Consider the following 25,896-nt stretch of genomic DNA (forward strand, 5'->3'; position numbering starts at 1 on the left):
GACCTCAACCAAAAGTGAGGTCAACAATAACACACTGAGTAACTCGCTGAATAACACGGGAATAACAGGTATATAACACGCGAGCAACACGTTGACTTAAACTTGTAGTAAACAACTGAATATCAGGTTGTTACACGCTGAATAACACATGAGTAACACGTAGATAACATGCGAGTAACATGTTGAATAACACGCTCAATAACAAGCTGAATAACAAGATGTTGCACGCTTAATAACACGTAAGAAACACGTAGTTAAGACGGGAGTAACACGTTTAATAACATCTTGAGTAACACATAGATAACACGGGAGTAACACGTGAATAATATGGGAATAACACGTGAATAACAAGAGAATAACTTGTGTTACTTCCCTCTTAATGTGCTGTCTCGCAGCGAATATTTCCCGTGTTACCGGCCGATTAATCGACGTTACTCTGTGTTACCACGTGTATTGTGATGTGTTACTACACCGTGTTACTGCCGACTAAATCAGTGTTACCCCACCCTTTCGTCGTGTTATTCAGTCGATTAAATTTTTGTGATAAATTTTTAAACTGAAGTATATTTTATAGGTAGGATAAATTAACTAGGATAAGTAATTTTTTTATATTTATTAAAAATACAAACATAAAATCATAAAAAACCAACATTCACCAAGATATGAATATTTTGCCCCATATATGACATGTAGACTATGTGAAGCAATTCAATATACAGTAATACGATGTAGTAACTGCTCAGCGTGTTACTTACGTATTATCTACGTGTTACTCTTATGTTATTCAGTGTGTTACTCAGTCTGTTATTAACGTGTTACTCAGGGCGTTATTCTGCGTGTTACTCACGTGTTATTTACGTGTTATTCTCGTGTTATTTACCGTGTAACAACATGTAAATGACGTGTTACTAAAGGTGTTCATCAGTATGTTACTCAAGTGTTATTGACGTGTTACTCAGGGTGTTAATCAACGTGCTACTCACGTGTTATCTACGTGTTACTCTCGTGTTATTCAACGTGTAACAACATGTAAATAACGTGTTATTAAGGGCGTTGATCAGCGTGTTACTCAAGTGTTATTTACGTGCTACTCAAGCCGGTTATTGACGTAATATTAAACATGTTTAAAAATACAAAAAAAATCATAAAAATACTAACATTCACCAAGATATGAACATTTTGCCAGTAACTTATACAAATATTTGATATACAATAACCATGAAATTATTCCATATACAATAACCTATACAAGTATACAAATTAAGAATATACAAATTTACTCAAAAGTCCTCAAAAGTAAGCAAATGTCATGTACAAAATCAGCTCTAAATCGTTCCATATCATCCTGCCAATTCATATGTGCACTCCAGTCGACTTCTTCAGCCTGCACTAATGTTTTCATGTACTTGCAAACGAACATGCCGCAACCAACATTATTCCTTTTTGAGGGTACATGCTTTGTAATCAATAGGGACAATTTATGGATTTTGGCTGTAAATAAATCAGCGGCATCTCTAGCAAACATATTCACCTGCATGGTTGAAGCATTATTGTGTTACTCTTCAAATGCTATTGTGTTACTTTTAATTAAGTTGAATATACTTACAACTTCTGTAGCGTCAGCCTTATGTATTTGGTTAAGAGTGAGTCGTATATTCTCCATTTTCTCAACTTGAGATCTAAAACTAAAAAGATCCAATGCTGATTATGAATGATTGGAAAGAAAATGGCTTTTACATCTTTTACGGCTTCGTTGGTGATATGTTTCAAGTGGGGTTTGCTACCATATGTCTTATGCATCTGCTTAATATTATTACTTTAAATTAACAGGGAATATATGACTTAAACTTATCTGAATAAATATAAGTTGTTATAAATATAAGTTGTTATACCCCATACATTGATGAAACATACAGGTAATGCCGGTACAACTCTGGTCTCCTTAAAGTTCTTTCGCGCAGCATGACAACAAATAAATCAACATGTTCGTCTGCAAGCAACTTATTTAATAGTATGTCTTTGAGTGCTGGTCAGTAAATCAAAATATGGCCTCTGTTAATTATAACGTCGCTGCATTGATAAGAAATAAAGTTTCCTTTAATTAAATACAGCAAAAATGCGTAACATTAAAACAATGATGAACATTTACATACAGTCCAGTGTATCTGGATAGGCACTGGTCTATTTCTTTGTGCATTTCAATTGGCATCAATGACCTACCATGATACTCAATAGTTGAAGCCGGAGGACGTAGCTGCAAAAGAAAACAATCAATGGATAACACAAAATAAGAACGTATAAGATATGCTTCAAAGTACATAACTATATTTTTTATTACAACTAGAGCATATTACTCTGCATCAGAACTGTGACTTTGACTCAAAATTTGCTGATAACCAACTGGATCTAAGCTTTCTTCATCTAAATTGAATTCAGTATGTACATTTTCATCTGAAACTTGGACCTCTTGGGAATCACCCGTTTTTTAATCAGTATTTAAAGCGGAAGTCAGAAGACGCGTCTAAAAAAATATTGTTAGAAAAAATAAAGTAGGAATGTATATCATATAGTACAAATTAGAATGACGTACTCACCAAATGAGATAGATATTCAAAAACACCATTTATTGCTCGTTCTACTTCTTCGGGGTCTCCATGGATTGTCTCATCACCCAAATCTGTGTCTTGTGCTTCTCTTATTTGTGCTTCTCTTATTGTTTTTCGGCGTCTTGGGCCTGTCCGGGAACATCTGTATGTACAGGATCAGCTTGATGCACATTATCCTTTGTAGGATCAACAACATCCACATAGATTGTACTTTGGAACAAAAAAATTGTCTTGTGCATGTCTTATTGTTTCTTCTGGAACATCTGTATTTACATGAGCAACAATATCAATATCATCGCTTTTTATACGTCTTCTTTTGAACTGGTTTTGAGATACAGGGGGGTCCACTGTCCTCTTCTGCTGATGTCCACTGTTGCTGGTCTTCTCACTTGTATCGGATATTGTTTTCTTAACAACATTGTCAGCCTTAGTTTCAAATAATCTGTGTACCAAAACAGTAAGGGTGGACAATGCTTTTACCACAATATTCATCTGTTTACTCATACCAGTCATTGTATCTTGTATATTTAAGCTTATTTGTTCCTAAGATTTTAGCATCTCATAGAGTACCCCGAAATCAGCACTCTCCATCGTATGTCCAGGTACTGGGGTTATATGACTAGAAACAATTGTACCTTGGCGTACGATCTGGGTGAAGATGGTCCTGTAGTAGTTTCATGTTGTGGAAGTTGCCTTGCAGGACTTGGTGGTCCCTGCTCTGAATTTTCGAGCAGTTGTACTTCACCTTCCCTTAAATCTAAGAATCTGTCATTAACCTACAATAAAAATGTATTCGTCAAAATCGTTGCAAGCATTCTTAAAAAACTATTAAACAAAGGTGCCAATAAGCTATAATAAAAATTAAATGATCTACATGATCAAGTCTCTTAAAGGCTTCATGAATCTTCTCAACACTCAACCCATGATTAGTTGGCCACCTCAAAATGCGAGGTCTAGCGTCAGGTGCAGCAAAAGTTAACAGAGAGGTGTGCTCGTAAAACCAAAGCTGAGGATATTTTACACCATCAACATGTATGCAAAAGTTAATACAATAAAACAAAAATTCAGACGAATAATGTTTTAATGTAAACAACAAATACTTTCGTTAAAAGAAATACAAATCCTTGAATATATCCAATCGACTTATTCTGCCTTAATTTCATGGAGACGATTCTCACTTGATCGATGATCATATCACATATGACAACAGACCAATTAAAGGACGAAAAAACTTGTACATTTATAGCAAAAGAAGATAGCTCTGCAGGCACATAAAAATTGCTTGAAGGAAAAAATAAATAAGTTAGTATAAGTTTCAAATACAACTGCTCAAAAAGAGGGGTGAAAGCTCCTTCTGCAAAAAAGTTTGTCAGTTTGTTCTTTACTTGTATGACATTCATGTTTGATACGAGTCATTTCTTCCATGAAACTCATTTCTTCCATGAAAACAGACTCTCCTCTGTTTGATATCTCTATCAACAAAGCCACGTGGTCAACATGTAACTTAACCTCATTTCCACCCATTTTGAAGACCCCCCTCTCATTATCACAACATATCAGAATATGTAAAGTCATGACATTTTCCTGGGGATATGGGGGCATGTCAAATAAATTGAACTCTAATTTCTTTTAAATTATTAATAGTCTCATTTGAAAGTAGATCTCGAATTGCATCCAGTGCACCTCTCACTGCAAATGGACGTCATCTATAGTTGAAAGTCATTGCACTCATGATCCTGCAAATTAAAGAAATAATAACACATTATTAAAATAACAATCACAAGAATAACACAGAAAATTGATGTGTTATTCTAAATTAACAATCACTCTGAACAGAAGCACATGAATAATATATAAATAAGATGGGAATAATACATGAGTAACACACAAAAATAACACAGTAATAACCCTACACAGAAGCATGAATAATACAGAAGCATAACTAATTACACACCAGTAACACATGAATATCACATGAAACATACTTAATTAACAATCACCCTAAACACATCAATAATACATGAATAACACGAAAATAACACATGAGTAACACACCAGTAACACAGTTAAAACACAGGAAAATAATACACGAATAATAAAAGAATAACACATCAAAACTATGTCATTATTTAACAATCACCCTAAACAGAAGCATATCATATCAATAATACATGAATAACACCGAAATAACACAAGAGTAACACACCAGTAACACAATTAAAACACGAAAATAATACATGAATAATACACGAATAATACAAGAATAACAGATCAAAACTATGCCATTAATTGACAATCACTCTAAACAGAAGCATATCACATCAATAATACATGAATAACGCGAAAATAACACATGAGTAACACACCGGTAACACAGTTTAATCACAGGAAAATAATACATTAATAATACACGAATAATACAAGAATAACACATCAAAACTATGTTATTAATTAACAATCACCCTAAACAGAAGCATATCACATCAATAATACATGAATAACACGAAAATAACACATGAGTAACACACCAATAACACAGCTAAAACACAAGAAAATAATACATGAATAATACACGAATAATACAAGAACAACACATCAAAACTATGTCATGGAGATATCTGTGAGTCCATCGAATTTGGTTTTATGCAGTTATTGAGGTAACATTATTTATGTGCTAATGATTCAAAGTCATGCTGTGTTACTTGTGTGGTATTGATGTTGTATTGTTGTATTTTTGATGTATTACTGATATATTACTTATGTGCTATGTTATTGATGTGGTATTGTTGTGCTATTGTTATGTTACTGATGTGTTACTTGTATTTCATTACTTTGGTTTATGTGCATACCGTGATTTTAACGAACGACTCGACGTCATGGTCACCTTCGCTTGCGTGTCATAGAATGCTTAGAGTTTTGCCAATAATGGAGGATGCGCTTCGCCGAGGAAGACTATACAGAGACTAAACCTTAAACTCATAATAGTGCGGAAAAAATGAAAAGTCGGGTTCGGATTTAAAGCCAGGCAGGTAGCCAATAAAAATTAAAATTATATTTCTATTATTTTTATTTGCAATAGATGGTGCCGGGGTTTACACAGGGCGTCATTTGATTTGATTGGATTTTCCTGCTGCAGCGGCGGAAAGCCTATAAAACTTGCTAGTTTTCCAGCCTCTCCGCGCCATCTCCATGGCAAAATCGGAGAACGTTAGGCTGAATCTACCGCGGGCTCCTTCGAGTAATAGTCGTCCGGGAGCTCTCCTCGCCGACGTCGACCCCGACACCAACTCCGCATCTCTGGAGAAATTCCGCCTGTACGAGACCCGAGCCGTACGAATCCCTAGTCCTCCAGTTCCTCGGCTTCCTCTTTCTTCATTTCCATTTTCGCAGGAGAATTTCATATTTTCCATGATAATTGCAGAGGTTCTACCTCGTAGGCAGCGTCCGCGTACTCAAGATCGACCGCTCGGAGCGCTCCGATCTCAATCTCAGCGAGGACCCCGTGGTTTACTCGCAGCAGGAGGTGAATAATCTACTCCAGCGCATTAGTGAGGGAAATCGGTCCACGGGAGGGCTTACCTTCGTCGCAAAGGTCTACGGCATCGTAGGTTGCATTCTTCAAGCTCTTACCCTAATTTATTTGCGTTTTGCATTGGTTGCTTCCATGATGTTGCTTTCCACCCACTTTTTTCGTAACCCTGGAGTTTTACTTTCTTGTTTGGAAGGCTGCACCAAATTTCTGGAATCCTACTATCTAATTTTGGTCACCAAGCGCCGGCAGATAGGGGCAATATGTGGCCATGCTGTCTATTGCATTGAAGAGACTCAGCTGATAACTGTTCCGCACTCGTCATTCCAGACGGATGTTGCCCATTCCAAGACAGAGCTTAGGTGCTATTTCCTTTTGTTTTCCTGATTTGGGCGTTAAATTATTGTTAGAAGCATACACAGCTCCCAATTCTTATCCATTTACGTATCTCACACTAAAATTTTCATTTTTACAGAAAACAGCACCCATTGCACACTTTTCAACAGTGTGGAACAGTGACATCCACATTTTCATGCATCGGTAATGTGCGGTGTTCGTAAAAATCAAAGCTTTGGTGTGAGATACGTAAATGTATAAGAATTGGGTGCTGTGTATGAAATTTCCGTTTTTAATATTGCGTTTCGATGTGTGCTTAGTTGACGACCAATAAAACCAAACATTTTATATTTGTTATTGATTCTTTTAATATCTTTTTTATTTTTAATCTTAAAATTTTGATATGCGTCTGAGGGGTAAAATGAATTGAATCAAATGGTGAGGCAGAGTAATGTAGACAAGTGAGAGGATTAGGCATGGAGTGCTAGGAAAAGCAATAAGGAGAATGAATACAGGTCTTATAGGATGTAAAATGTTTGCATTAGGGGAGGTTCAGGGAATATCTTATTTTGAAGAAGAATGATAAATTGATGAGAAGACAATGAAATTTTTTTTTATCATTATTACAATTTAAAACAGAATTCGTGCACTAAAGCTATATGATCACAAGTTGTTGAAAATGATTTATGTAAATCACAATCTATATGGAAGTTTTGCCTTACAAATGGTTGAACGATGAGTGATCCAAAATCTTGGCCTTGGTGGTTAGCATAACAATTATGTATGGTTGATAACAATATGATTTCTAGTTGATTTGATACAGGCTTGAAATTGGGTTGTGGCATAAACTGATTTGATTTTGAGCTAGCTCTAATTGAATTAGGCTGATTTTGAGTTGACTCAAACTTGAACTTAGTTTGATCTAAATCAGTATTTTTATATATTTTATTATTATATTTTATTTTATATGCACAAATATGTTTTTAATGATTTTTAAATATGTTTATATAAAATATTATAAAATATAAAACATTTATATTTTGAGCCGCCTTGATTTGATTTAGGTCTAGCTCAAAATTAGCTTAAAAATTGAGTAAAACCAAAAATTTGGTCAGTTACTCTGCTCGTTTGGATCCATTTGAGCTGTTTACTAGCTAAAAATTAAGTAAGTCCTCAATATTCGAGTTAAGCTTTTAATCTCAAGCTTATGCTTTTGTGAATTGAGCTATCACATATTATTTTAAAGGTGCAATTCATCAATAACTACCTCTCAATGGGACAATGAGCTCTCTGGTGGTCAGAGCATGACCCCAATGGTCCCAATGGTTCCTTTTGTCACTCGCAACCCACCCCCCAAATCCCCTCCCCCTCTCTAGGGCTCATAGCTGCTGTCCTCCATGAGCTCAAACCCTTCCCCCCTCTCTAGCCCTTATTGCTGCCGTCCTCCATGAGCTCAAATCCACCCAGCCCCACCTCTCTCGGAGCTTATCTTCAGCTGGTCATGCCTCACTAAGCTAGCTCAACTCCATCCAATGTGTCTTGACTATCAGATACACTGTTGTGCCACCAGAGACCTTCTCATGTACAAAACATGTCACATATTTGAAAAAAAAGTGGTACCCTGGTTCTCATATTGGTGATGATTTTTTTATATTATGTGTTTTCAAATCTACAACTACGTGGAGTGAACTTATTGGGTCACAACAAAGTGGTTTGTTAATTCAGTGAATTTCATAGTTTGTTTGCAGCATTGATTTTTAAGTAATTTGTTTCAGGTACAAGAAGCTGTTATCTAGTTTTGACCTCACAAAGGATTTCTTCTATAGCTACACCTATCCTATCATGCGAAGTTTGCAGAAGAATGTGCTTGCTTCTGGCGATGAAAAAATGCCATATGAAAACATGTTTGTTTGGAACACATTCCTTACACAAGCAATTCGATCAAGGTGCAACAATACCATGTGGACAATTGCTTTGGTTCACGGGCACTTCAAACTGGTAAGCTTGTTCTTACCCAATTATATATTTGATATATTAGCTTTCTATTTATATGCCCTAACCCTTAAGGTGTTTGGGACTTTGAGTTATAATCCGGATTGTCTGTACGTGGAGAGGAATGCACTAGGGAGTTGAATTGAAGATGAGTGACTTAGAGTCATGGAAGTACATTCTTAAGGAGCAGTCATTTCCACCTCAAACCATCCTATTTTTGTATACTTTAAATGGCGATGTTATATGTGTTTAACATGATTATTTTTAATGTTCCGACAAATAATACTGTAAATGGGCATCTTCCAATATTTGAGCAGCTAATGTGATCGGTGTTTGCGGTCTTTGATAAAAAGTTTGGTTGTTCATGCATTACATTATGTTCCATCTAGAAAATACTTTTGTGTTGTAAGGGATGATACAACAACAATAACAACAACAACAATAACAACAAATAAAGTAATAAAAATAAAAGAAAACTCTTAGTTGCATTGTAAGGACCCAACTTAGAGTTAAAATGAATAATTTTTAAGCTTATCCATTTAGATTAAAAAATAAATATTTGTTTCAAAGTTAATGCTAATATCATATTGCATGTATATTTGTTATCAGCCATTAAGCTAAACGACTGAAAAACATGAGTAAATAGAAATAAAATAGTTTTATTTTTCAATTTATGAACAAAATGACATGATATGCTACTTAACTGCTGATTTTAGTAGTTATTTTAAAATAAAAATTATATATTATATCATACTCAATTTATAAGTAACAATCTTATCATAGTTTTCTTTTAAACTTGTTTGAATTCAAATTCAAAAATTTAAAATTAAAGTCACGTAATGGTTAATGTAATGATATTACGATGTGACAATTTACTTTTATTTTTTTTTTTCAGTTTAAATTTAGAATTTTAAAATGAAATTTGCATCATATGTGTCATCTTCACATTTAAAAGTAATAATATACACATTGCGATATTTTGCTTTTAAATACATTGAACTTTTCAAAACCATGTGACTGGACAACCATGTAATGTGTTGTATTTGAAATAAAGCCAGTTTCTCTCAAATGTTCCTCAAGTATATAAATATATTGATAGATGACACTGGTTGGCATGATGCAAAATTGTGAATGTGACATGATAATAAATGTTGGAGAATTATGACATAAAACTTATAAATATACTATAGAATTTTGATTAATGCGATTTAGTATATGTAATAGAGTTTATATAGAGGTTTTATGCATATAATAACGCACCAATCTATAATCAATTATTGTAATAGGGATTTTTGACGCATTCTTGATAATGAAAACATAAAGGTTAGTACATCTAAAGTTTCATTGGGTTCTATGAAGCTCATCCCAATCGAATTTTTTTCTGAACAATATAGCAGTCAATCTTTTTTCTAGCCTTGAATTTGATCAGACCCACAGATATGTAAATTATCAAAATAAGCTAAGCTTCTTTCTTCGATTGTTTGATTACAAAAGGATTCATCAGATAGCTGTTCCTTGTTCAGCATTTTTCTTATTTTGGCCAGGCTAGGCCCGCCTATGCAGTAAGGTTGTTTCTGCTTTGTAGGTCTCGTAATTACTTGTTAATAATATTTTTAAACTGCAGTTTATTGAGCTTGTTTTGACTTTTGAATTCCTAGTGAATCTACCTGAATGGCCAACACCACAAAGTCAAGCTTTTGAGATAATCTTGCACTAATGGGGAATTTTTGTTTGGAGAGCACCCACAAACATTCGGCTGTTAGAGATTATCATTTTGAATCCTACGACCCTTTTATGCTTTGCATCTAAAAGTGATGACATCCTACTAAGCATACCACCTTTTTTGCTATCAGCACTAGCCTTGTGTTTGAGGAAAAATGTAAATTTTTGAGGAAAATTCTCTCCGGCTATGTCAGGAAATTGATTTCTCCTTTGTATTAATACTTCCACAAGCCTTGTGCTGGAGCACAAAATCTCTAGATGAATGATAATGATTCTAATATTAAGGTACTTGCACTATATTATAAAGTTCATTCGCATGTGTCGAGTGGCATTGATATGTTGATGTATTCGCTGCAAAAGATTTCCTCCAATGAGGATAACTTGAAAAAATTATTGAAGTCAATAATTTAATCAAAAACTCTTTAGTTTTGCTAAAGAGTATCTTGACAAAACCACGTTCCATCAAAATTTACCTTCCCCTTTTGGCATTGGGTAATATGAGTTATGATAGTGCTAAAGCCTTGGATAAACATTTAGTAGAAGTTGGCTATTCTGTGAAGGCTATGCATAGGGGTGAGTATTCGATTGGTTTGGATTGATTGGTTTTGAAATTCGTCAAACTAATTGTAATTGAAATGTGAATCTGAAAAACCGAACTACTCAGAATTTTATAAAACAGAACTGACCTAACAAAAATTTAAGTTAGTTTAAACAGTTCAATTTTGAGCAAATCAAAATTTTGGTTATTAGTTGGAATTGTGTTATGAATAAACATCAAGAATTACATATATTACTATTAGATTTATAACGACAATTCCTAGCCTTTATTACTTATTATTAGCTTTTGTTCTCCCACTATATATTTCTTATTTACTTTATTATGTTTTATTTCATTCCTATTTGTTTTATTCTGTTTTATTTCTTTCTTTTGTTGTGTCTATTGTAATTGAATTTAAATACCCCATTCTGTCAATAAAATTATGCTGCTCTAGTAATAAATTCAACATGGTATCAGAGCCATGGTTCTAACCCTAGATATTCCACCCTAACCTGCTGACAACCACCTTCCAACATTTGATGTTTTCCTTCAGCCGTATGGTATCTTCCGTTTGTCCTATATGCCGCTAAGTTTTTGCCGTTTCTCTGCTCCGTGCTTTTGTTGCTCCTTTTTTTGCGACTTCTATCTATTTGGCTCCTATCTGCCGCCAGACTTTTGCTAGTTCTCTTCACTTTTATGCTGCGACTGTTTTTCCGTGAAGCTTTTTACCAACAGTTGTTCTACAAGTTTTTTTTCAACTACTGGCCAACCCTCCCGAGGAAAGCACTGTCATAGGCCTTCTCTGCAACCTTTCCCACCCGCCTTCCCCGTTGATCCTTTCCGCTGCGTTTGGTGCCTGCTTCCCAATTTTTTGCAGTCCAACTCCTAGATTTTCTACAAATTTTCTATAGATTACTTGATATCTAGCAATCCAGCTCCCATTTTTTTTATAGCCCGATTTCGAGCCTTCTTGTATCTTTCCTGCAGTTTACTCGCATCTTTCCTGCAGCTTACTCGCATCTTTCCTGCAACATTCTTGCAGTTTTTCTGCTGTTATTCGTCAGCAGGTGACTTACAAATCCATCAATATCTCGGAATTCCCGCCACGTTTCTTTTGGTTCAGTCAGAATCATCTCAAATCGTGCTCAACCCTTGTCCATGCCACCTTGGGCCAAACACTCCACTTGCGTTTACTATCACAAACCCAACTACACTCGGGACAAGTGTTGGAAATTTCACAATAAACCGACATACCAACAACTTTCGAATCTACCACGGTTCAACTAAATTCTAACCGGAACATCCCATAATCCTTCAAAGCCTTGAGAAGAGAAATTGATCAAACTACTTGGAGCCCATCAAGTCTTTACAGGTTCGTCGACCCCCCACATCCAACAAAGTACTCTTTCTATGACTTTCACAGTTATTTACGCCTCTAGTCCATGAATTATTGATTCAGGTTCAGGTACCACAGACCATATGATTGGATGCTCATAAGTTTTCTCGACTTACCATTCATGCTCTAAAAAGGATACCGTCAGTATTGCTGATGACTTCTGTAGTTCCATTGCTGGTAAAGAGTCAGTTGTACAAACAACCGATCTAACTCTGTAGACTATTTTACATGTTCCACAGTTGATATGTAACTTGTTATCTGTCAATAAGTTGACGCATAGTATTGATTGTATTGCTAAATTCTTTCTTGATGGTTGTGTTTTTTAGGATCATAGTTTGGAGAGGATGATTGGAACTCCTAAGAGGATAATCAGATTCTACTACTTTCAAGAGAAGAGCATGGAGAGTGAGAACACACCTCTCAAGAGTTATAACTTATCTCGAGTCATTGAATGTCCCATTGTGTTTTTTAGTTTTCAATATTTAAAAAAATTATATCCTTTTGATTTTTTCTATGAAAATTTTTCTGATTTCAATTGTGAGACATGCCAGTTAGCCAAACATCATGAAATCCTTTACTCACCCCACACTTACATACCTTTCGTTTATTTCTCTCATTCACAGTAATCTATGAGGACCCTTTCACACTTCCAACTACACCAATAAACGGTGGTTCCTGACCTTGATTGATGACCACACTCGAATGACGTGGGTCTACATTTTACAAGACTAATTGGAGATTGTTGCATCTTCCAAAACTTCTACACCTTCCTTTTAACTCAATTCAGAACTCCTATGCAGGTTCTTTAGTCGTGAGTTTTTCAACTCTATTTTGGGCGAATTCTTGATGAGTAATTGCACCCTTCACTATAACTCGTGTACAGACTCTCCTTAACAAAATGAGGTAGCTGAGAGGAAAAACCATCACCTCCTCGACGTTGCTCGCTCCATTAGTTTCAATCCAATGTCTCGAAACTGTTTTGGAACGATGTTATTCTCACTGCTCTCATAAATAGGAGAAAATATTACATACTTATGAAACATGTACTTACAAGGGTGGATGAAGTGACGACGTCTCATAAAAGTGAAATTGTGGTGACGTGACCACTCCATGCACACTTGTAAGTACATAATAAGTATGGAATATTTTCTTCATAAATATAGTCACTTCTAAAATTCACCTATGGGCTTAAGCAATCCCCAACTGTTTGGTTCGACAAGTTCACAAAGGTGGTTGTGAGTCATGGTTTTACTCTGGCTCAATTAGACACACTCTCTTCTTCTAACATTCCTCCAATGATCAGGTAACAATCTTTTTTGTCTATATTGACGATATTGTTCTTACAAGTAACGATCTCTTAGCAGTGGAGTCCTTGAAAGACGTTCTTGCTAAGTTCTTTGAAATAAAGTACTTAGATATCTCTAGTACTTCTATGGCATGGAAGTAGCTCGATCATCACCGGAAATTTGCCTATCTTAGCGCAAGTATGTGATTGATCTCTTGACAGAGAACAATCTTCCTCTATGCAAACTGTGACTGCCTTATGAATCCCAGTGAAAAATTATTTGTTATTTCTAATGTTGTGTATGTCAACAAGATTCACTACTAGCGCTTTGTGGGGAAACTCATCTACCTCGCTCATAATCGACCAGTCATATGCCACACAATTGATATAACGAGTCAATTCATGCATGACCCCTATGAACACAATCTCCAAACTGTCCATCGGATTCTCCACTATTTAAAAGGTACACCAGACTCAGTTCATGATCGACGTTCTACCTCAGTGTATTGCTCATTTGTATGGGAAAATCTTGTCACGTGGAAAAACAAAAAACAGTTTGTGGTTGCCTTAAGCAGTGCTGAAGCTGAATTCCAGTCCATGTACTTGGGGATATATGATGCCCTCTGGTCACGCATCATGCTTCATGAACTTCATATGCCAACTTCCATTGCGCTGCAACTATTCCGTGATAATAAGATTGCCATCAACATGGCTCACATCCACTCCAACATGATCGTATCAAACATGTGGCGATTGACAGACACTTCATTAAGGATTAGATTGAGTCTGGGAAAATTGTGTTCCTTTTAGGCCCTCCAATGGTCAACTAGCAGATATCATCACCAAGAATCTTCCCCTTCCTTTGTTCGATGATTTCAAATCCAAGTTGAACTTGATTGACATCTATGCTTCAACTTAAGGGAGAGTATTAGATTCATAACACAAATCTCTAGCCATTCTTAATTATCATTAGCTTTTATTTTCCTATTTATTTTATTTTGTTTTATTTCTTTCCTATTTGTTGTATTCTATTTTATTTCTTTTCTTTGTTGTTTATAACTGGATTTAAATACCCCTCCTTCTATCAATAAAATTATGCTGCTCTTGTCACAAATTCAAGAATTTCATATATAATAACGATTTAATCTCATGAATGTTTCGAAATTTCATTTTATTTGTGTCACGATCAGGCCTGGGGCTTAAAATTAATTAAGGCGGGAACGAATGGTTGGAAAATATGAATTAAAATTTCGATGTCCAATTTCTATAACTAATAATTAGTAAAATGAAAGAGCCACTAATTAAATTAAAATAAAAAAATAATTTTATCTCGTTAATGGTTGTCCACGCCTTTTGTAAATGTTTTCTCTTGTTTCGCTCTTCTTTTAATCAACTAATGGAACATGAAAAATTAGTTTTAAAGAACTTTGAGCTAAACGAGCCAATGAATACTCATATTCATAAACCACAATAATACAAGAGAAAATAAAACAATATGCATGCTAGATAAACTGTTAAATATTTGATGCTATTCAAAGAGTCTTACTATATCAATAACATATCAATATCATTTCATTTCTATACAACCGTCACAGGAACATCATCTAAAAAATTGTGTCAATACCAATATCTTTTTTAATATACGAACACGAGTACCTTAGTGTTCTCTCATAAGTACCATCAAGGGGTGACTCTATCATAGCCATTTATGCACATACATACAATCAACATAAACATCTTATTCATGTATTTGTCGTATTCAATTCACATATACGAAATACATACAAGTAGCTACAAAATTCATAACAATATAATCAATAAAGAAAAATATCTTAATCAGAATAAAACACGTGTAAGTGTCATTAACTGCAAAATAGTTGAGAAGGATTACTATAGATTAAAAATACGTGTACTCACATCAATGACAATCTTTTTTGTTTTTGAATTTGTCTTAGCCTTGACCTTTTTAAAAATTAAGCTTACAATACATATGAGTATATAATTTAATTAATTTATTATTTTAATTAAATTATAAACTTTTCATTATCTAAGTATTAAATTTTCATTTTTATTTGATGCAATCCTAATTATATATATATATATATATATCAGAAGTCAGAGTACTTCTTGAAAGAGACATCACTTCATCTGCTTCTGAGAAAATTTGGTTGGGCACACAATATCATGAGTATTGACAAAAGGTAATGATTGAGCCTTTTCCTTCGTATTGTTCAAACTATCGTATGTTTGGCCACTCCAACTCTCAATGCCACCATCTACATACACACCTCAAACTAAAAAAACAAAGTGCTCCGCCAGAGACAGTTATTTCATCACCTCCTGATCTGCTCCAAGTTATTGACAATATTGATCATCAAATGATACCCCCGAAGACGTATTCTTGCAATCATTATTACAACCATTCAGCCGTCTCTGGAACCTCCTATCGTGGGTGAGAGGGAGATACTTCAGACCCTACTTGCCCTACAAATCTATCGCCGTTATTACAGGTGGCAATTCTTCTAATGTTTCACTACCGCCTCATCAGGTCGAGCAAGTTGTAACTGTCACTCAGGTTTCTGGGGATCATATTTGGAGAAAACTACATCCCGACCAAAAAAAAAAAAAGCACACATGCAATTATGTAGTCAAAATCAGAAAACATTTAAAACAAATTCCATTGAGGACTTTATGCCGATACAAAAAAATTGTCTAAAATTAAGAAAGAAGAGCAGCTCAGCTCAACCATTCCAACTACCACTAACCTCCCTTAAACCCCCAAATAGGGGATATTCCAAACATGCCCTTCTCCGGTCGCAAAGGCAGCACTCCTTTCATCTATAGTTCATCATGATGGCTTGTGCCCTCTTCATCTTTATCATCATCACTATCATGATGTTCCTTGACATTGTCAACATTAGATTCCTCGGCATCAGAGTCATCATCATCATCTATATCATCCTTCTCATCCTCAGCTTTCTCTTCCTCTTCTTTCTTTTTCTCAGCTTCGTCGAAAGCAGCGTTCTCAGTGTCTTTGTTTTTTCCCCAGGTTTCTTCAGCAACCTTCTTGGCGTATTCAGGATCATCAAAGATGAGAATATCATCAAATAAGGTTCCAGATTTGACCTGCCATAACTCAATTCCAACATACTTCAAATTAGGGAAAACATAGAGATCAGCATCATCCTTGAAATCTGGATTGTCAATCAGGGGAGCCTTCCACTTGCCCTTGTAATTTGGATTCTTAGTTTTTTTCTGCGGCCATGGTCCTTTGTACTCGGAATTTGGAATAGTTGGTGGAGTCCACTCTCCATCTTCCTCATCATCCCAATCTTCAGGCTTTTTATCATCAGCTTCAGCTATTTCGCTGGGAATATCATCATAACCCTCCGATTTAGTGTCTTCGGGGTCAGGAATATATTCTTTATCATCCCAGTCTTCAGGTTTTTTGGCATCAGGATCTTTAATTTACTTTGGTGGGAGAAAGTCCCAATCACTATAAAGGCTACCGGATTGCTTCTCAACATTGTCGACAAGTATGCTGTACTTAGAATCGGGGTGGATGATGAAAGTGTAGAGATGGCTGAGTTGATCTGTTTCCCAAGCCACCTTTTTTTTTATTAAGTGATTCTTCCCATTACGGGTCAATATCGCATGTACTTTCTTGGTAGCATATCCAGAAATATCTGGCCCAAATATAATGCTGTAAGGTGTGTCTCCACTAAACGTCTTTTGATCAATATCACCACTCAATAATTTCATATAACCACCGCCACAGTCAAGCTTTTGTTCATGCTTGACAGAAAATTGGAAGACCAATGTTTTGTCCTTGTTACTTAACTTAGGAAACTGTGCAGTGATGGCAAAGAATATATAATCTGGGTAGGTTTGAATGCCTTTGTCATTTGCATCGCCACTCCATTTTCCAGCAGTGTGATTCTAGATTCCCGCTGAATTTTCATCTTTTTTCCGATCAGACTTTACCCATTGATTTTCCCAGTAATCCTCGAATCGCTCCTCAGAGAAAATCTCAGCGGAGACCACAGAGAAAAGAGCGAGAAAAAGACACAGAAGAACCCTACAGCCGTCTTTGCGCTCCATTTCCACAAAAGGGTTTATATGGCGTCGTCTTCCTCACTCGGCATTGGTAGGGTTTCTTCCGATGGCGAACCCTAGCAATAGTTACGGTCGCTGTTTCCTCTCGCGTTTTCGCGCTCAATTCCTTTCGTCTCCCCCGCTTCTTCCTCGCTCTGAGACGAGGCTCTTCTCCCGTCTTCCGGTCTCGCGAGCTTTCCTGGCTCAAGATTTCCAGGCTCTGCGGCGCATGTTCTGCGGCCCAGTCTCGCGGGTACTGCTCGCGTTTTCTGATTTCTCTGCGCTCGTCCCGTCTCATAACGTCTATTTCGACGTCAGTTTTTCCCTCGTCTGCTTTCTTCTCTGAACTCTGAACGTCACATCTATTTTTAAGGATGACTTCAGATAAATCGTATGCAGCTGCCCTTGCCGGTGTCCACGCCTCAGGCACACCAAAATCGCTATATTTTCTTCCGTCGTTTGAGTGGGCGGAGGACATTAAGAAACCTGGTAGGAAGAATGAGAAGCATGCCATCTTTTTTACAGAAGTTGAAGGTATTCAACTTGCTTCCTCCTGTCGTCTGAATTTGGTTGGGAAATTTCTATATGGTCATCCCAAAATGGAGCTCATTCGCAAAGAATTTGAACTTATGCACCTTGTTGGAGAATGAAAAATTGGATTATTAGATGGGAGACACATTCTTATTCAAATTAGTAATGAAGACGATTACATGCGCTTATTTGCTAGAAGAATAATATGGATTGATAACAGAGCAATGAAGATTCTGAAATGACCTATGGATTTTGACTCACAGACAGAACCGCCAATCATTCTAGTTTGGGTTCGTCTTCCTGGTATGAAATTTCATTATTTTTCTCAAAAAGATATTGTATTCTATTGCCTTGGCTTATGGGAAGCCACTCAAGACGGACATTTCTACTTTTAATCTGTCCTGTCATTCTGAAGCCAGAGTACTTGTTGAAAGAGACATCACTTCACCCTCTTCTGAGGAAATCTGGTTGGACATACAACACCATGGATATTGGCAGAAGGTAGGGATTTAACCTTTTCCGTTCTATTGTTCGAACTGTCGTATGTTCGGACGCTCCAGTTTCCAATGTCACTATCTATACCCCCAACTCAGACTAAAAAGCAAACTGCTCCGCTAGAGGCTGTTATTCTTTCTCCTCCTGATCAGCTTCTAGTTTTTGACACTATTGATCATCAGAAGGATATCCCGGACGACGTCACTATCCCTGCAGACAATATGACAACTATTCAGTCCCCAGTTGTAGCTCCCTCATCTTTGGAACCTTCTATCGTGGGGGAGGGAGTTTCTTCAGACCCGCCTGCCCTAGAACCAATTACTGATAATACATGTGAAAATACTTCCACTGCTTCACTACCGCCTCATCAGGTCCAGAAAGATATTAATATTACTCAGGCTCATGTGATCAAGACGTGCAACGACCTACACATGTCCGACCACCTTTGAAATCTACTGATCAGATAAGTTAATCATCGGATGAGGAATGACAAGTCTACACATCCAGGAGGAAGAAGAAGAATGAAGATTTAAGAATGAAGGAATGAAGATTTACTTGAGCTCAGGAATCTGATGGATGATACTTTGGTTACTACGGGCAATGGTACTCACCTTACTAATTTGTTAGCCGGCTCACTTCTGAGAATTAGAGGGAGAACTAGAGGCAGGAGGACTAAAGTAGGACGTTCCTAGCACTTTTGTGCTCTTTTGTGGTTTTTTGGTTTTTTATCTTTATGTATCTTTGCTCTATCTGGGTTTTGTGTGTGTTGTGTTGTATGAGTTGGGTTTTTTTTAAGCCATCTCATATAACATTTCTGTATCTTTTCCGTATTAATATATTTGCCCTCGAGTTTTTTCATATATATATATATATATATATATCTATTATAATTATAAAATTCTTATTAAATATCTTATCCTTATAAATCCTCCCGGTCGAGCCCTAACCCATGTGAACTCCTCTTCTACCCTATGAGCGCGACGATCTTCTTCCTGCGCACGAGGCTTGGCTTCAACTCCCTCCTGCGCGAAGCTCGACGATGTTGCGAGAGCTTCTCGACTCGACGCCTTCTCCTTCATCTCCTTTGATCGTCACCAAAGCAGCCTTCTCCTCTGCTTGATAGAGACACCGCCTCTGCTCTAATTCTCACATCGTGCTCCTCTTTTTCAAGGAAAAAATTTGCGTACATAATACGTACGCAGCGTTTTGTCAGGGGTTATTCAGGGGGTACAGGGGAGTTATATCCGGGTTATACCCCCCTATAACTTTCGTGTAACTCCCTTGTAACCTCCGTGTAACTTATTTGTATCCATGAAACTACAGAAGCGCAAAACTCATTTGTAGGTTACAAGTAGTTTAGAAAGAGGTTACATGGGGGTTACAGAGGGGTATAACCCCGATATAACCCTCCTGTATCCCCTGAATAACCCCTGAACATACGCAGCGCTGCTTACGTCTTATGTACGCAAATATTTTCCCTTTTTCACACGCTACTTGGCTCCCAGGTAAGTTAATCTGGGACTTAAATAGGCGAATTTATCTCTCCGACTACTTGACCTCTACCCCTCTCCCGCTATGTTCGGTTCATTTCCTCTCCCTTTCCCGTTCGGTTTTACGACTCTTGAATTCCTCTTCTTTGGTTTCCTTATTTCATCTATCCTGATTCATCGTTTCCTCCCCCCCCCCCCCCCACCCGAACTGAAACAGAATTGTTACAGTTTGGTTAAATGAAACACTAAACCAAATCAATAACCGAAAATCAAATATTTAAGTTTTAAAAATCAAAAACAGAAATGCATTTTAAAACCAATGAAAATCAACCAAATTTATTCGTTTCGGTTCTTTTTTTTGTTTTTAGGTTTTCAAGAAATGATGCACACCCTTGGCTATGCATGTCATAGATCGATGATGGCATCAATCATTATCTAATAGATTCAGTTTTTTTGTGATCAATAGAGATGCATTCACTCAAGATTACCTAGAAAAATAATGAAATTTATCATGATTGAGCACTTTTTCATGTTAATATTGTATTTTTCATGACGTGGTATTTGAAAAATGTATCAAAGATATCTAACATGATTAGGTTTGGATCGATTAAAGGTTGTAGTATCATGAACATAAAATACAAGAAAATGATCTATAAAAGTTAAATTTTGTATATCATGATACACGTACATGTACTTGCAATTTCATCAAGCTAGAATGCATAACGAAGCACTCGTGGACAATATCTTTCTTGTTAAGGGAAATCCTTTGTTCACCACCTTCCCATATTTAGATTTAGTGGATCCACTCCGATGGTCAATTTTTTGGAAAGACTACTTATTTGACCTTTTTGTCCAACACGGCATAAAGTTTCTGTATATGACTTAGAATTGATAGTAATTTTGTTGATGACATGAATATCATCATACAGGCATCATGAACTATCTTTTTTTAGTATAAGAAGAATATGAATGACATGAGGAGGCATACTTGCATGAATAAAATCTTTTTCGATTTTATAAAATGAGAATCATCAAGTGCTAAAATGTGATTAATCGAGGCCACTCATTCAACATCTATAGTCACTTAAAGGGCCAGTGAAAAAATATAGATTGCGATGAAAATTTAAATATCATAGCATCAGTGCAAGAAGAAGGTGGATATTAGCCTTGATAATGAGGCATTGCAGATGATTGAGACAATATCAGTTATTGCATGAATAAAATCTTGTTCGATTTTATAAAATGATAATCATCAAGTGCTAAAATGTGATTAATTGAGGCCACTCATTCATCCATCACGCCTTTAATTGGGCTGGTTTCAACATCTATTGTCACTTAAAGAGTCAGTGAAAAAATATAGATTGCGATGAAACTCTAAATATCATAGCATCAATGCTAGAAGAAGGTGGATATTAGCCTCTGATAATGACACTAGGCATTGCAGATGATTAAGACAATGTCAGTTGCATTAGAACTTTGTCAAACAGGGGAGGTACTTGCCACCGCATTCCTCTTACCACACAAAAAGATCTCACTAATATAATGCTTCTTTAGAATACATGTTGGTAATAATAATAATCATGGCACGATAGCTGATGAAGAAATGTGAGAAGATTTTATTTGTTTTCAAATCTTATTGCTGGAGTAGAAATAGGGATTAAAAGCATGGGGAATAATGAATATATGTGTTTTATAAAGCTAGCTCATTTTATTTGTTTTCAAATCTTTTGGTTGGAGTAGAAATAGGGATTAAAAGCAAGGGGGGATAATGAACATATGTGTATTGTAAAGCTAGCTCCCTTTTTCGAGCTGGATTAATTGTTCTTCCATGTGTCAACTTTAGAATAAATCAACTAAAAGTATCTTGGGCTATTCAATTGTCTCTGTAGGTTGGACATTAGCCTTTTCAAATCCCAAGGAACTTGAGGGACTCACTAATTGGAAGATCCTTCTTGTAGTGCTTGAAAACACACCAACAAATGCATTAGAGAAGCGACATGGAGCTAGAACAATCGATTACTTCCCAACAATTTGAGTAGATATCTTTTTTGCAGTCTTTGCATGCCTGGCATCTTTTGTAGTGGCAGCCCATTGACAATTCACACAAATCACAATTGGCAACTCGTTAACCTACCAATGACAAACATGTGGATACTTTTTGTGCCTCCTTAAACATGAAGCATGACAACTATTCCTTTTGCAAGCACAATGGTAAATAACCTATAGCTGCTTTACTTTGCCATTCAGTTTAGTTGCCACGTGGTTATGTTCCTCACATGCCTCCACGGTTGCCTTGGATATGCATGCCTCTTGGCCTTCTTAAAATGTATTGTCAATTAGGAAATGGAGTAGGTAAACCCTTAAAACGGGAATCATCTAAATCCATGCTGACTTAAATAGTCTCTTCATGTCTATGGCCTCAATAACCCCTGTTTTAGAAGAGAAGCAAGTAGTAGCCTAACTTCTTGAGCCAAGAGCTCCAACTATTACATGTTTCTCAAGTGAATGGTGGAAGAAGATTGATCTCCTTCAACTATATGATTGTTCAATCTTTTCCTTTCTCTTTTATAGTATTTCCTCAATCACAACTACATAACTCTCTAGGACGTTGAATTTGATGCATGCTGTTATGATAGCTTCTCAGGAATCGACAAAATATCCAATTTCAAACTGTTATGATAACTCCTTGGGAATTGCTTAATGTTAGATTCCTTGGTTCAACATATGAAGTTGCTAAAGATGATATTAGATGATGCAGAAATAAACGTGGCTGTTAGCATTGAAGTGAAGGATCAAGAGTGGCTGGTTTCTTGATTCCGAATATTAATAAACCCCCATCATCTATAGTTGGAGCATATAATCACATTATTTATTAGAATAACTGAATCATAAATGCAATGGTATAAGCACGGTACTTTTGAAATCTGATGATGAAATTTTTTCAGTCTATATCTTTATGTTAAGAAGATGAAATATATCAGAAATTCTCTTAAGATAAATCATATATTGAGTTGAACCGCATGGTGTTGGATTGCAAAAGTGCATTGATTTCTTCCCCTGAAACATTTTTTTATATATATGACATTATCATCATTGATCTTTATCTTGTATTATTATCATCTTCTTTTAATGATTGCTTGACCTAGGAAAATAAAACTATATATTCTCATGTACTCACTTTTGATGCCTGAAAGATTACTCTTTGCAATCACGCAAAATATAACTGTAAATTAGTTATTTTCATATCATTGTTATCCATTAGTTTTTTATTCTTGGATTTTCAAAATTTCACATCATTTGTGATGATAATTATTATTGCCCATTGCAAATTTCTTACATGCAATGATTTTTAATGTAACATTGTTTAGAAATAATTTAATTTTCTGATGTATCTGTAAATTAGTTATTTTCATATCATTATTATTCAGTAGTTTTTTATTATGGGATTTTCAAAATTTCACATCATTTGTGTTGATAATCATTATTGCACATTGCAATTTTTTTACGTGCAATAATTTTTAATTTAACATTGTTTCCAAATAATTTAATTTTGTAATGTTTCTTTATACAGGTGAGATTATCTATTTTTTGGCGGGAATTCAGTGTTGCTTTAATATCTAGACGGTCTCGTCATTTTGCAGGGACACGGTACTTTCTTCCCTTTTATTATATTTATGATTGTTTAACTGTAATCTGACGGCTGCCAGTTTGCCCTTTTCTTTTATTTGATTTCTTTTCATATATGGTTTTACCTTTTTATTCTGCTTGTGGTATGAGCTTCTTACCAAGACAGTTTTTTTTTTTGGTATTTTTGAGCTTTTATTTTGCAATTTTGTACTTTTGCATTAGGAAGCATGTTAATTACTATCAATCTTCAATTCCAATGATTATAATCTTCAGCAGAAAATTTCTTTTTAATAAAATTATATGGAAGGGACAGTTCATATAGGTTTTTATTTTTCAAGTTTAGTTTTGTTCTTTTAGGCTAGGCTTTATACAACGAACTGAAATGCACCCTTTGTTTGAGGCGGGGCTCGGCATGAGGACCGACCGGTCCTCAAGGGAGGGGGGCTGCCTCCCCCTCCTTAAGTGTAAGGGGGAAAGGAGCTGGAGGATTGAGGAAGAACTTGAAGTTGGAGGATTAATATAAGCTCACAAAGAGTATATATTTTATCAAGTGTATCTATACAGTCACTAGACCTATGCATTTGCTGGGTGGCCCAATGTGCTCTCTATAAGCCCGCGTAGAATTGACGATTTTGGCTGTAGAAAAATAGAAATTTGGCTGGCCTACTAGACTCGAGTCCGCTTCGACTTACTCAAAGCCCGAAATAGCCAAACCTGGCCCGCCCTTATAAACCCAACCCGAAAATAGTTTACTTTATGCAAAAAGTACACAAGCAAAAAGTACACAAGCAAAAAGGAAAAATAGTTTACTTTATGCAAAAAGTACACAAGCAAAAAGGAAAAAAAAAAAAACATTTAGAAGTTAGATTTGAAATTACATATGAATCAAACCGCAAATAATTCTGAACAAGAAGCAAGAAAAATGATAATCAAACAGAATTGTGTCCACTATCTAATAAGCAAATGAGAAAGACCAAAATGGTACCTATAGACAAATGAGTTGCCTTGGAAGAGTGAAACACCTATAATGCATTAATGGATATCATCTAGGATCAAGTCACTGACTCACCATTATCATGTGACATTATTATATTGGATCATTTGAATCCAGGTCAAATAAAACACACACACAGTCACACACACAACAAACACAGATCACAACTTCTGCCAAATTATAGATATCCATCCACTTTAAGGCTTCATTAAATGCTTAAAATCATAGAAAAGAGAATAAAGTAATTTTTCTTTTAAGGCCCATGGGCTGACTTGGCCCGATCTATAGAGTGGGCTGGCTTGGCTATAATTTTCAAATTGAAACTAGGCTCTGTCTTTGCTCGAGCTTGTTTTGACTGGTCAAAGCCCGAATAAGCCTGGCCCATGCCATGGCCAACCCACTTAACGCCCAAGTGTAATAGTCACTCAAGAAGATCTCATGCCACTAATGACATGACACTTTTATCGTATGATTTTGCATCAAATGACACCACAAAAGGAACAGTTTAGATCGACGCTTTTTGACTCGAGGTCTGTTGTAAAATGATATAATTATATTACAATCACATTCCAAGCCTGAATGTTCGCCAATGACTTAATTCCTTGAGTTTTGAATTATATGGTGCACTTGATAGGACATAAAGTACTATGTCAGATAATGTCAACTTTAAATTATCTCCTTAAACAACCATTCACCTCAAGTCTACATGGTTCTCTTAGATGATGTAACTTATGACTACTAACAATGATAATTCAATCATGTGGGTTGACTATCTCTTTTAGACTAGGTAAACTTTAGTCTATGACTGCATAGGATTACATAATCATAGATTTTGATTGGTTTTATCATCATTCTCTCCACTATCCGTTCAGAGTCAATTTGATAAACATCTTTAATATGAAACTAAATTTTCATTACTTTACACTAAGCACTTGGCACCTTTTGACTGGTCTTAAAGAATCTTTTTTTTTTTCCTTGGGGGTTGGGGGGGGTGTAATTGTCCGTGCATGCCTATAGGAAAACTTAAAATTAGATTATAAAGTTGTCGTAAAATGAGTGTAAAATTTCTGAACAATTAAATTTTGATTTGGAACAACAAAACACTTTCAGGAGAGATTGAGGCAGATTTTCACACCCCATAATCTCAATCTTTATTGTTACTTCACTAACTTAAACCGACAATTATGTGTCTTTACTTACTTTTGTCCCTTTAGGTGCATTTTGCATGTTGGTTGGGTTTGCAAGCTTGGGATCTGTGAA

The 25,896-nt window shown here is 35.9% G+C and overlaps 1 protein-coding gene and 1 pseudogene across 1 annotated transcript in view; one reads left to right on the top strand and one right to left on the bottom strand.

Moving 5' to 3' along the window:
- Nucleotides 1–5,697: 5,697 nt before the first annotated feature.
- Nucleotides 5,698–25,896, top strand: part of LOC110030794 (phosphoinositide phosphatase SAC1) — a 108,754-nt gene continuing 88,555 nt past the window's right edge. The window contains exons 1-5 of the mRNA XM_020733713.1: nt 5,698–5,936; nt 6,028–6,214; nt 6,332–6,497; nt 8,247–8,469; nt 23,587–23,663. Of these exons, the coding sequence (XP_020589372.1) occupies nt 5,796–5,936; nt 6,028–6,214; nt 6,332–6,497; nt 8,247–8,469; nt 23,587–23,663 (794 nt within the window). The 5' untranslated portion in view covers nt 5,698–5,795. The remainder of the gene's footprint in view (nt 5,937–6,027; nt 6,215–6,331; nt 6,498–8,246; nt 8,470–23,586; nt 23,664–25,896) is intronic.
- LOC110030972 lies at nt 16,086–17,505 on the bottom strand (annotated as a pseudogene).

This window comes from Phalaenopsis equestris, unplaced genomic scaffold, assembly GCF_001263595.1.
Source record: "Phalaenopsis equestris unplaced genomic scaffold, ASM126359v1 Scaffold000761, whole genome shotgun sequence".
In the NCBI taxonomy this organism is placed as follows: Eukaryota; Viridiplantae; Streptophyta; class Magnoliopsida; order Asparagales; family Orchidaceae; genus Phalaenopsis; species Phalaenopsis equestris.